The sequence below is a fragment of the Halyomorpha halys genome, unplaced genomic scaffold (assembly GCF_000696795.3).
Source record: "Halyomorpha halys isolate HHAL.00 unplaced genomic scaffold, Hhal_1.1 Scaffold725.1, whole genome shotgun sequence".
NCBI classification, from domain to species: Eukaryota; Metazoa; Arthropoda; class Insecta; order Hemiptera; family Pentatomidae; genus Halyomorpha; species Halyomorpha halys.
In genome coordinates, this window is record NW_027110211.1 from 509,537 (window position 1) to 523,525 (window position 13,989).

The window sequence follows — 13,989 nt, forward strand, 5'->3', positions numbered from 1 at the left end:
ACTATAGTTGACGGTCGCAAACTAAAGTTGATTCACTCCGATAGGTCATAGTTGAAATGTACGAAAGCCCAGATGGCCACACTGACACTTATTGAAGGCAGACCGGGTTTGGTTGTTTTAATGAATTATGCGAGCCTACTAATTAGCAACAATTCATATTCCACTCAAAGTCCATAAACACAGAAAAGGTCTGGTTCCGGATCTTAATGTTGATCAACACACTAAAAATGTCAAAACTATTATATTATAAACGCAGGCAGGGCTGGCCACTAATTAGCAGGAACTGATCTAAATACGAAGATGGTCGGCCTGTTGCTAAACGACGCCTTAACGACGGTTATCAATCCTTAGCAACTTGCCTCTATTATAATTATAACTTAACTATATCAACACAAATATAAATACATATTTTTCTTCTCAAATAACTAAATCCCAATTAAAATAATATAAATAAAAATAAAGGTAGTTAAAGTAACCACTAACAGCCACGAAATGCTATTTACAACTTATTCACAAAGTAATTATAAAATATGGCGGTAACAAATGGTGTAGCCTAAGTATTATAAGAAGAAAAAGGCTATATCAGACAAAAGTAATATTAAGATTAAGAAAGAGGAAAAAATAAAATACATATGAAAATCTATTAAATAAATATATATATACAAAATGAAAATTAAAGATTATTATTCGATTATTACTAGATTAGAAAATTAATTAATTATTATGATAAAAGTGGAAAATAAAACATATATGTAAGTAAAATAACAGGATTAAAGAAATAAAATATAAAGTTATATAAGCCAAAATAAGTAAAGAAGACTAATATAAATATGAATGAGAAAATCTAGTAAGTGAATATATGTAAAAAAATAAAATAAATTAAAGTTATGATAAAAAAGTAAGAAAGAAAATCTAAATAAATAATGATTAAACATGTTTTTATAAATAAGTTTTCACCACAATCCTAACCATTCTCTTCATTTATAAAATGATTGCTTGTAAAACTTAATTTTGAAACCATTAATACTGGATTGAAGCACATGGAATACTTTGGTGTTTAATATCTCTTACAGAAGACATATATTATGAAATTGAAATTGAACCCTATCTTGCTCCTTCAATCTACGAAGGTGAATAATATCCTTTTTTAATCTTTCACCCTTATTAATTGTTGTCTAACACACAAATAGAATACGTTTTCTATAAAACAACTGCCAACAATTACCAAAAAAGTTAGGAAAACGAGAAATTACTTATTTCAAAGCCGCATGGTACACAATTAACGCCTGACGCACTAGTTACGAATAGAGAAATTGTGAAATATTTATCAGATACCGAGGTAGATTATCACATGAATCTACTACGTTGGGAAAGAGCTGAGAGTCGATGTATGGTGACTTCATCTATCAAAACCTAGACACTCGCAATTTTTATTCGAGTATAATAGTTCAAAAAAGTTTATCCTACGCTAGAAATAGACTTAACTCTCAGGATTATGACCGCACAAAACAATATTTTAACCATGTAGTGACCACCACAGATCTGAAAACTCAAAGCCTTACGAACACAAGTAACATGTGCATTAAATCAAGAAGGGCACCCAAACAATTACAACAGATGTCAAACGTACAAGACCTTATAGACAAGGTTTCAGATAACCCCTGGATTGGAAGAGACCTGTTAGACTAAGCAGGCAACTCTCTAGTATGAGAACACATAAATACTCTCCAATATAATGAGAGGAAGAACAATCTACACAAACTAAGGTCCTACCGAAAAAACAACCATAATCCCATACCAATTATTACCAAATCCCTTCCTTGAACAATTTCAATAATTTTACGACCTTCTGGACATAATTCCTCTTTAACTATAGATTCCTCATAATAACGCCTATCACTCTCCTTACAGACGTGTCAAATCTCATTCTACTGCCAAGAAATCATTAAATGTCCTATATCCTCTTACCTCTGGAATGTCAATAGTGTTTGAAATCATACCAACGATTTTGCAGTTTTTCAATGATAAAAATATTGATATAGTCCTAATAAATGAAACCCAACTAACCAGTAACCTGCTATTCAACTCACCTTTCAAAATTATCGAACTGACCACATGGTTCAGCGAGGATACCAAGTCGATCTATGGATGTCATCAGCCATCAATCCATCTTCCATCACTTGTTCCTGTCCATAATTTCTTACTGTCCACAATGTTACAAGGCATATACTACTCCTAAAATATCCTTTTCGGAATCCCAGCACGATTCCTTCTTTAATCCGTTCGGACACAGTTCCTTTTAGGACCCGAACTAAATGCTAAACAAAATCAGTTTATCCTGAGGTTGTGCCAATTTTATTATCTAATAGAAAAGGTTGATATGGTTCATATTATGCATTTACTCAATACTTATAATTATACCTTGCTGTTAGTAAAATTAAGTTTTGATTTATACCCACTGATTTATCTTTATCCACACCTCAGGTCAATGCTTCGTGAATAAATCTGAAATTGATAGTAATAAAGATTGAATATATAAAGCTCATCTTATCCATGGAGGACAATATATTTTTTGAAATATTTTCCACAGGTAAGTAAAAAACGAAGTGGGATTCCATATCACCATCCCCTCCGAAATTTCTTAAAATAATCAAATATCGCTGACGTTTTCATAGCTTTGTTGATACGGCATTGAAGGAATGGCGTTCTCACGACCTTACCAAACAGATGGGGATGAGAAGAATGCCCCGATACAAAGAGGAGATAGAACCCTAGGTCCTCCGTGGCAGAGTGCCAGCAGGCAGCGATATAAAGGAGTCTCCCCGAACTGCGGGTGGCAGAAACATGAAGTCTTCTGTAGCAGTGCTTGGTCTCTTCCTTGCCGTCGCCATCGCGCATCCAGTCCACGGTCAGTTGTATTTTAGTCTACCTAGTTTGTACATGTACTAGTGTCTAGTTGGCTTTGTGGGCTCTAGGAAGGAAGATTTTTCTTTTTAACTATTATTTTATTTTATTTTTTTCTTATAACTCATGTTTTAACGTAATTATAAATTCCTTAAATGTTTGAAATTAATTTTTGATTTATTTTGCTTTGGGGCCTTTACAAGGAGTATATACAATATATTGCTCCAACTCTTAGGCATCAGTACGGTCGAATTGAAATTTGCCGCACTGGAGAGGTGGAGGCGAAATTTTCGAAACCATAATTATTAGGAATGGGATATTTATGTGACAAAAAACTCGAAACATTTATATAAATATATGAAGAATATTTTATCAAAAGTTAATTATTTCATTTTTGAAAAGTTCAGGTTTTAAACAAATACAAATTCTACATAAAAAACTTGTTGAATTTATTTCGCAATTTGAATCTTTCCCTATTAAATAGTTATTAAAAATCAGTATCTTCATCACAAAATTAATTTATTTACTTGAAATGTGTCCATACCTTGATGGAAAATTTCTCTTTCGTTTATTTTCACATAAATATATAATAATAACACAGAGATATTTGTTATAAGAAATTTTAAAAACGTGGAAATACGACTTTAAAAAAAAAACCACATCTGTTTGCAAATTTTAATTTGTTAAAATATTTAAACAAAGAAAAATGAATTAAATCTTTATGGTTGTTTCAATTTGCTTTCTTCAGTATGTCCAGTTTATTAGAAATAATTGAGAATTATCTGTGTTATAGTTTTTATAAATGAATTAATATTTTTTTCAAACATACAAAAAATTTCGTTAAAATAGCTAAAATAAAATTGGTTTTATTTTACATAAAATTCCGTCCTTAATGATGACAGTTGCATTAATTACGTTCTATCACAACATAGTCGAGTAAAATTTTCATTACTGAAACTAATCTATATTTTCGGTTAGATATTAATCTCTTTTCAAAGTTTTCAAAATTTAAAATTCTTTTAAAATTAAAAGTTTAATTTCATGGTTTTAGTTAATTTGCAATTAGTTTAAAATATAAATATATAACCTCTATTATCTACACTTTAAAAAAAAAAAAAAAAAAAAAAATTAAAATCATTATGTTTTCTGTGGTTTTTATGTCCCCTAGGAAAGGATGAAGTTTATTTTTGCTTCCCCACTACCGAAGGTGAAGGAAGCTTCCATGTAGGAAGCGAGCAAAATTTTGTTATCAGAATTGAAAATTTCAATTCACGGTTTGCATTTTAGACATCAAGGGACACAGCTGATTCTGTGTTTTTGTGTAATCAAATGCTTGAACGAACATCGCAGCGACTACCGATGTTAATCCGAGTTTTATGAGATTTTGGAGATGAGTTTATCAAATTCCTTCCTTTACCTCTGATCACACATACACTAACTTATTTTCTTTGAGACAGATATACTTCGAAAATTATTAGTCCGATATGACTCAATGTTAAAAGGAATTTAGAGTTTAATGAGCATTGTCAAGTATCAATTTTATCAAATTACATTCAATGATTTCATTTAAGCATTCGTAAATTTATTGTTCTTGTACAAGCATCTCTCTCAGATTATATTCAGATTCCATTTAGTCTTCATTCTCAAAAGAAAAACCAAATTTATCAAAAAATTAACTAAAATTTTCAAAACTGGATTTTATCAGAGGGGTCGCTATAACCGATTGGAGGAGTGTGGGAGGTATTATTTACATTTTTGATCGGATTTCCCAAATTGGGAAAATGATTTCCTGAAATTTACTCTTTTCTTCTTTTAGTAATCTTTTCAACAAAATTTTCGTAGAAGCAGGAAATCAAATTTTAGGATTTTAAAAATATTGAAGGAACTGAGACGAAAACAATTGAAAATTCTAAAACTTGTAGAAGTTGAAGAGGGTTTAAGAAGACATCCTGTATAATAAATTTCCGAATAATTGCAGTGAGTTTTAGACTTTTTTCTGATTTATTATTTAGGATAATAAACCTTTGTAATCGACCAGGAATGAAGTTTTAGCATCCCCTCAACATTTGAAGGTTAACGATTCAAGATATATAGATTCATTTTATAGATGATATAAAAATCTAATTAAAAAATCTACTGTCCACCAAAAGCGTACCCCGAACTGTTGGGCCAATTTTGTTGTTTTAACTCAAGGAGTGAGTGCGTTTTCTATAAGAAATATTTATCATTAATTATCAATTAATGATATTTATTTCTTGAATATTTCATGTACTCAATTAAAGACTGAAATTTTAATGTACTCCGAATAAATTGATATTCTGAACTATTTTTTGATGTGGCGTTAAATTGGACGTGCGATTTACAGGCGAAGTGGCTATAAGATTTCGTGGAAACGATGAATTCTAAAGATGAATTTGATCATTTTTAAGAAACCTAGGTAGTCAAACAACTTTTAAATGTTGTATTCGTTTATTATAAAAAGTAATTGAGAATTCTCAACTCTCCATCATATAGAAACTTATTATTTCGCTATATTTGATATATTAGATGATATATGTGAGTGAAAAAATACGTATTTGCTTCCTAATTATTTGAGCATAAATTTAAATTTTTTTAATGTTTCACAAAAAAAAAATTATTTTGGGTACATACTCCACTCATAAAATAATTTATGTCATATTTTTCGAATTGGTATGTTTCCTTACAGTTTCCAATGCTGTTATTTTTTTTTTATTAAATGGAACCCAAACTGCATTAGCTAGTTTAAGATTGAAAATATTTCTGAGTCTATTTACATGTAAAGGAGTATGCCCGATTTTAGGATTGACTGGACAAACAAAACAAAACTGATGTTTTTTGGATGCCAAAGTGAAACTACGCATTCAGGAAGTAAATTAATGACCTCCGTCTAAGATCTTATCGATTCAGTATTTTCCTGAAGTTTAAAATGAATAACTTATTCACTCACACCAGCACACACATACAACCAAACATTTGCGCTGATATACTAAAATTTCAAGTTAACATTAGGATTTCCCAGAAAATAGTTAAAATATCATTTAATATCACAGAAAAAAGTCTGCTAAGTACATATGTCCGTGAGCCTTGTTTTTTATGTTCTTTTAATTGTTATTAAATTCCTTTTTTATTTATTTTTATTTAGATATCGGGGCAGTTACGCAAGAGCGGATTTAAGAACGACCTCCAAGACTAACAATGTAAGCTGTAACAATGAAGACTAAGGCCAAGCCAACAGTGTTGGGTTAATTAATTATTGGCAGCAAGCCTCAATTAACGAGCTGCTTAACTGCCTTTTGTAAGCGCTCTGTGTCAGTACTAAAATGTTTCGGGGCAGCCTGATGCCAAGGCAGTTACGAAGTCTAACGTCTTATTTTCTTCGTCAAGAATTAACTACTTACTTACTTTCTTTTTAAATCTAAAATTTATTTTCGTACAATTTTACGTTTTTGAACTATTCTGTTAACACACCGACTCAATGAAAAAATTACTGTTTTGCTTAATTTCGTTATTTTGACTCAGGGGATCTAAAAAAAAAGTACATTTATCAAAAACTCGAACAAGAAATTTCGCAAAATATCAATACTTCCCCTTAAACTATATTCCATATATCGGTCAGTAAAAGTGAAAAAAAAAAAATTTACGAGAGTTCAAAAACAGGAATTAGGAGACCAGAGAAAGTAGGGTAACTAAACCTCCAATTATTGTATAAAATTTTTAATCAACTTATTTGAAATAAGAATTATATATAATTAGATTCATCAATTTTTTAAATTCATAAATATATATAAAAAAGGATGTTGAGACATGGGGATATATCGAACCCACTCAAATATTAATATCGTTCCACTGATATAGTGATTACTTTTCACTACGTCGTTTCATTTTATAAATTTCCACATGTGTATCTGGATGAAGTTATCAAAGTTATTTTATAATTTTTGTAGATTATATTCCAAAAACGATAATTTTTGGTAAAAATCCTCACTGAGTAGTCTCAGTGTGATAGTTTGGAGTTACTTTATAGAGAAAAAAATTATTACATAATAATAGTGAAAAAATTCATAATGAAGAAAAGTTGTATTTTTCACGTATAAGATAGGAAAAAGTTTTTTCTATAATAAAAAATAGAACTTTATAGTGCTTAAAATGATAATAAAAAAAAGTTTTAGACAATTCGAATCTATCAACGACGATACAAATATAAAAAAAAATTTAATAAATATAATAAACAAAAATATGGACATTTAATTATGGGGCTAGAAAGAGAAACTTATTTTGGAGCTTAATTAATTATTATATATTTACAATAAAAATTATGTGCTGAAATAATCATAACTTTTCGCGGATTTGTAAAACTGATGCTGTTCAAAAAAATATCGAGACAGACCAAATTGCTCTGTTTGTTCTATAAGAATTTCGCAACAACTTTATTATCATAAAAAAAATATATAAGGTTTTTTGAAAACCAACCATTTGCTTGCTCTAACTGCGAGTGGTTGGGATTTGTCACATGGTGAGGAAAGCAAAAGGATATAAAATATTAAACGTTAATCACACTTTGAAAAGTTGGTAATAGAAATTTACGAGGCGTTGCACTAAATAAATTGTTTTAAAATATTTAGCATTATTTTATTTAAAAATAAAAAATAATTCCAACTGATATGCTTTGAATTTCGTTTTAGCAATATTAATTTAATACTTAAACCAGCTTTGTGGTCAAGAAGTGTATTACAAATATTTATTGCAATATTCTGTAAGTAACAGATTCGGCAGTTGACAATTTTGTTTATTCATGCCTCGTACATAAAAAGTACTCGTAAAAGTACTTCTTTTCGTCCTGATAAATGGAAAAACTTCAGAAACTTTGTAAAATTTAAATAACTATTTTACGAGTTATTTATAACTAGAACTTTGACGAATGTTAGTTGTTCAGAAAAATGTACCTCTTCGAATTCGCTTAGACTTTGCACGTATTAGTGGTCCCTCGATTTCGAATTCGTTTTTAAATCATGAACAATATTAAATTTATTAATAATGTTAAAATGGGGTATAATTGATGAACACTTACCTTATAGTGAGGAGGCAAACTGTTCGCTGCGGAAGACAGATCAGTTCTAAACCTACGCTGAAGCAGTCATGACTCAGACCTGAGGACATGGCTGACGTGTCATCTCGCCTTGTTTGTAGAGCAGTATTTTCTTTTATTTTTCCGGTACCAGGACACGGAAGACCCAATGAATATTGCACTTCTGAGAAATCAATTAGCATACTGACTTCTTTAGAATTCATAATGACTTTCTTGAGAAGATTGAAAACTTTTCGACCCCGACGATCTGCTTTAAAAATTATTTTTGAAATGAAAGGAAACATCGGCTAATAATCAATGAATGGTTATAACATAATTTTGTGTTTTTTGAATCAGTGTCTTTTTAGCTGGTTCATAAATTTGGCAGGCGTAAGTCCATATGCGTTTTAGTACGTACTATAATTTTATACGTTAAGTTTCTGTCTAAGGGATAATTTAGAACGGCTGTATAGAATGGAATATAATTGTCTCAGTCGGAAATTTAACTTTTTACGTTTTGTCTTGACGTGTGAGCCCCATGTCAACCTTCTTCCATAGGTAAGCCCTAAATAAGTTACAGTATTTATTTGCGGTATAGGGTGATTGTCTATGTTTTTTTTTCCAGAACTTTTCAATCGGAATGCTTAAGACTGGTAACGAACTTTTCAAACAAGATTATTCACACCAAACCACGCTTTTCGACTGTAACAAACCACATTCTTATGACTTATAAACGGTTTCATGGCTCACTGTAAGGACATTTCAATAAATTTGTACGACAGATGGCAACAAATTAAGTCCCTGACGTAACTCGTAGGCTGAAGAGGAGTTGGATAAGAGACCTTTTAATGTAATCTAATAATTTACCTGAACGTCAGAAGGATGCACCTCTGGGTGCTGTCTCCCTCATACAGCTCGTAGGCTGATTGTAATTAATTTACAGGCACAAATAAAAAAATGTAATGATAAAAAAACAAATAAATGATTTTGTCATAAATCATAGTTTTTGCACGATGAAATATATACACACACACAAATAACAGTCAACAAATAAGAACCCACGAATTCTCCTTGTGTACATTTACAAGGATTTTTGGTTCTACGCCTCACACGTGGTTTACAAGATATAATAAATAATTGGATGTGTAGGATTATGAATTTTTTTTCTCTATATCACCACAGTTTTTGTTTAACAAAATAGTAGATAGTATATAATTTAGTAACCGTCAGCAACTGAGTTGCCGCGTTAATAATTTATTTAATTAATTGCGCCCATCACTAGACATATGAAGAAATATCTTTATTTATTTTATCATAATTCAAATATGTACAGCATAATTAATAATTTATATTTAATTTAACTTGCATATCCAATCAGAAATCAACCAATTTCAATTAGTTGTGTTTTATAAGCTACATTAATAATTTAGCTCCCAACACCTATGATTTTACCTATATCTAGAAATGATAAAGCAGAATGCTGCTCCTTGAAATTGAGTAGTAAAATAAATATTATTAAAAAATTAACGATAAAGCTTATAAAAAACAATTTTAGTTTTTTCTTTATTGCATAATAATTCCAAAATCTCCTAACATTTTTTATATAGAGTAAGTTCTGGGCGGATCTTGATGTTTGATGCCTTTACTACCTGTTAGTAGCTTTGAGAACTCAACAATTACGAACAGGTAAATCAATGCATCATTCACTTAAAACATTACTTTACATGAAAATAAAGAATTAATGTCCCAATATGTGGATTCAATTGATCATAAACGTCCTGAGAATAGTATTGTGCTCTCTGTTCAAATAGTTATTCTTGATGTTTCAAGAGAATGAAAAAGATTTAATAAAATATCGTTATATAAGAGGATCGCGGTAGTTCAGTGAATAAGACCCTGCGCTACAAACTCTAAGGACTCAGTTTCGAATCCAGCTGGCACCGATAAGTATTTATTCTGTTACTGTAGCCTTAAGTTAACCCTGTGGGTTCTGGGAGCCCTCTAGAGTCCATAGAAAATCTGGCTGTTGAGCGTGATCATGAACAAACCAGGTCCTTGCACAACCGTTGTTCAAGAAACAGTATTTCCTTAAAAGTATTGAATACCTGACCTTTGATGGGTCTTAGCGCTGCATATTTTAATTTCCATCATTATATGATTCCAGATGACAGGCGGAGGGCGATGTCTTCATGGTCGGGTTGGATGCCTGGCAGCGGGATGACAATGTTTACCTCAGGAGAGGACCCTTGGGGGATGCAGCCTCCACCAATATGGAGGATGGACGACGAAGGAATGGCCAGGCCAATGGAACCAGAAGGTCCTCATCCACCACCAACCCATTCGCAAGAGCCTAGGAAGAGAGGTCACGAAGAGGACGAAGAAGAGGAGGAAGAAGAGTCAAGGCGTGGAGGTAATTATTTAGACATATAGGGGAACTCTTTTCTCTTTTCGATCTTAAAGGTAATGAGAGACAATATCTTGATAGAGGCTCTAGACCATAAAGAGGAAAGGAATCTCGAAATGGATCAATATGAAGGTACGCCCGATTTGGCTACACCCAAGCCTTCGGTTAGTTTCTTTCTTCCAAGTTCGGATTTTCGCGAAGAGAGGAAAATTGAAGTAGAGGTTAAAGGTAAATAATTAAGTATTACTATGTTAGTGATAAAATTGCAAACCAGAACAATAAAAACAGTTATTTCTTAATTAATTATAATTATTGGAGATTTTAGTGAAAGTTGTGTATGTTATATTTTATTTAACTTCATCACTTTAATTGAACATGAAAAAAAAAAAGATAGAAGGACTATTTGATTATTGTTATATGGATTGTCTGGAAAAGTGAATATAATTGGAAAATTTATTCATGATTCGACTCTATTCTTGAGGTCATTGGGGTGTTGTAATATTATAGTTAAACTAGGCTGTAGAATGTCATGAAATCATGTAACTCCATTAAGTTTTTAACGTATTCGTGAAAATTCCATCAATGTTCCTTAAATACTGGTTCTATCTGTAGGCTCAACTTCAGAGCACTATAAGAGACTGAATCAAACTGACTCTTTGATGATTTTTTTTATTGATCTCTTTATTCGTTTATGTTTAACTCATTTTTAGCTTTTAAGTCGCTTATTTGATTTTAACTTTACTACTAATATTACTATTTTATTTCTACATTTCATTTTCCTATAATTTATTTTTTAATATGCGCGTACTGAAAGTTTTGACGTTGGACAAGTCTATAAATTGAAATAAAACTTGTATAATAAATTGAATAGTTGTAACGGATCACTGGATACGAGAAATATGAGATAAACGAGAGTGGAGTAAAATAAGAAGAAAACTAAGAGAAAAAAAATTGATAAAGGATCATAAAAAAATTAACAAAATATAATGTAACTGTTATAATAAAATAATACTGTATTGTGTTTTAAATATTGTACTTTTGTCAATTACTGTATGTTAGTGTTTATATCATATCTAATATGACCGATTAGTATGCCGTGTACAATAGTAATCGAATATATTTGGGCAGCATTGATAAGTTATAAAAACATTTTTCTTTTATACCTTACCATGTGTTTACTGTATTCATGGTGACAGAAGAGAAGTAGATTCTTTCTTCTTATTTTTTCCGTATGAATTATAACAAGAGAAGATTTGGAGTTATACAATTGTCTTAAGATTAGATTAAAATTGACGATCCAATAACTAGATCCTCTGTTTCAGGTAGCAAAGCAAACGCCTCTTTCAATGCCTGGTTCCCGATCGTGTTAGGCATGTACCCCGGCGACGAAGAATCGAGGTCCAGAGGGGAATGGAGGGGATCCGACGAACGAGGAGTTGCAGCTGTGGCCAACAGCGTCAATCACGGAAGAAGTGGAGTAGCTTCGAGCCACGCCATCGTCTACAGCGGAGAGCCACCTTCCAGGCGGAAGGCTTCTCCAGACGTATCTAGGCCGACCGATTAGTCTTCTAACAACTTCTTTTCCATAAAGGAAAATTTTAGTTTTTAGGAACCTTTTGAGTATTTTTTCTTTGTTAATGTCAATTAATTTTCGAATAATTAAGCTATATTCTTGCTGTTTTAGATATAAAATTTAAGTGGTTTATTTTTTAGGAAGCATGTGTGTTTATCGTGTAGTTTTAATTTTTCTATTATACACTGTCATGTGAACAACTACAGTGCGATCTTGGGTGTACCTGCTCCAAGAACATTTTGTATTTTTATAGATTTTTACAAGTATGAAATCCATTGTCATTTATTTTGTTTTTTAATAAAAAAAATTTAAATACATTTACATTATCTGTTAAGATGACTTTATAATTTGAACTGTATAAATCCCAAAAAATGAATTAGCAATACAACACTATTTTACATAAAATCAAATCATGCAATATTGCTACCATGGACTATTTCTTCTACCAATGAAATTTTTAAAACTTAAATAATTATAATTTAATATTATAAATAAACTTTTTAAATTACGTTTTATTTTTATTGAGTAAATCATGAAGTGTAGTCGGCCAAGCTCCTTTTCAATTACTTGTCTTTAAATTGGTCGATCTATCGCAGTCAGAACAGTCATCCCGCAATAAATTAATTATTTTTAACTATTTTATCCTTTGTTCTGTTAAAGGTACATTCGGTTGGAACCAAAATATGAAAGGGAAAAAGAAGGGAAGGAAAAGAAAAAAAAGAGAGAAAGGGGAAAGGATGGAAAAGGAGGGGAACAATCATGAAAAAGAGAAAAAGAAAAAGATAAAAAAAAGGCAGAAAAATAAGGAAAAAACTAAAAGAACCAAAGAGATGAAACAAAAAAAAAAAAAAGTCATGTTCTAATTATTATTGTATACTTGTATAGGCCTATTTATCGTTAGATCAAAAATATCGTCTGATTAGACTAAAATAAGTATGCTCTGTGGCTAACAGTCCAATGAAGTTGGGCAGAACAACTTTGTATTATAGTAAAGTTTTTCCCCCTTGGTTTAATTACTTTTAAGTAATAGAAGACTCGTTCTTATAGCACCAATAGATATGCAAATATATGGCAGAAGTTAGAATTTAGGAGATTTTCTAGACTATAAGAAAAGTGCAATTATTTCGAATTTTTTTTTTTCTCTCTGGAAGTTATATTTATAAATTTATATTCATCAAATTTGACACACTCTCAAGGTTTTTCGATTATTTAATATATCTACATAATGAATCATTGTGGATATCATATTTAAACACACAGTGGAGTACATGAATCGCCATAAATTGGAATATTTAATTAAACTTGTATTTTAGAAATTTAGGGGTTTTCACTTTATTTTTCAAGTAATATAGTACCTAGAAATGCAAATCAGGTTCGAAATCTATTATTTCTCTTTCATTTCAATTTCTTTATTGACTAAATGAGAAAGAATTTGTAATGGATGCACCAATAATGGAGTGTGCAAGACTACTGACCGTTGAGATATCTCTCCTCAGTTAATCTCGGGGAAATCCCAACCTTGTATAAATTGGGCAATAGGGACACAGGCTAGGACATTGGCCATGAACTTGACTTTCTCTTCTTTAGTCTGTTAAGTCGCCTATATTTGGAGTGGCGGAGGCTAGGTTTTTTCTCTCTTTTTCTTGTACGCTAAACTAAAGTTATTTGATAAATATAATATGAATAAATAAAAAATATAAATTTAATAACCATTGATAGTCTTCATATCACTAAAAATGCATCTAAGAATACTTCGTAATTTATATAAACGTTATGAAGAAGAATGAGAGTTGATAATTACATCCTAAACTATAATTAGAATCAATAAATACATTAATTAAAAAAATTTTTAGAAAATTACTTATCTAGTTTAAAGTGAAGAGGCTTACAACTATTGCAAGACATTCTGATATGAGCTCTGTTTTATTTATTATATAAGTCAGTTATATATTTTTTCAATCCTATAAATATTAGGTTTTTTTTGTTTCTTTCATTCTACAATTTTGTATTCATTATTATTAT

General features: G+C 30.7%; 2 protein-coding genes across 3 annotated transcripts in view; one reads left to right on the forward strand and one right to left on the reverse strand.

Annotated features, from left to right (window-relative positions):
• Nucleotides 1-8,229, reverse strand: part of LOC106685698 (uncharacterized) — a 42,778-nt gene extending 34,549 nt beyond the window's left edge. The window contains exon 1 of the mRNA XM_014428515.2: nt 7,994-8,229. Coding sequence (XP_014284001.1) covers nt 7,994-8,214 — 221 coding nt within the window. The 5' untranslated portion in view covers nt 8,215-8,229. The remainder of the gene's footprint in view (nt 1-7,993) is intronic.
• Nucleotides 2,810-12,301, forward strand: LOC106685697 (uncharacterized). 2 transcript variants are annotated; one of them, XM_014428514.3, is made up of 4 exons: nt 2,810-2,908; nt 10,155-10,400; nt 10,476-10,622; nt 11,717-12,301. In XM_014428514.3, exons 1-4 carry the CDS (start codon nt 2,845-2,847, stop codon nt 11,956-11,958), a joined length of 699 nt encoding a protein of 232 aa, XP_014284000.1. In that variant the 5' UTR covers nt 2,810-2,844; the 3' UTR covers nt 11,959-12,301. The 2 variants fall into 2 exon arrangements, with proteins under 2 accessions (XP_014284000.1, XP_024220026.1); XM_024364258.2 differs by lacking the exon at nt 10,476-10,622.
• The last annotated feature ends 1,688 nt before the right edge of the window (nt 12,302-13,989 follow it).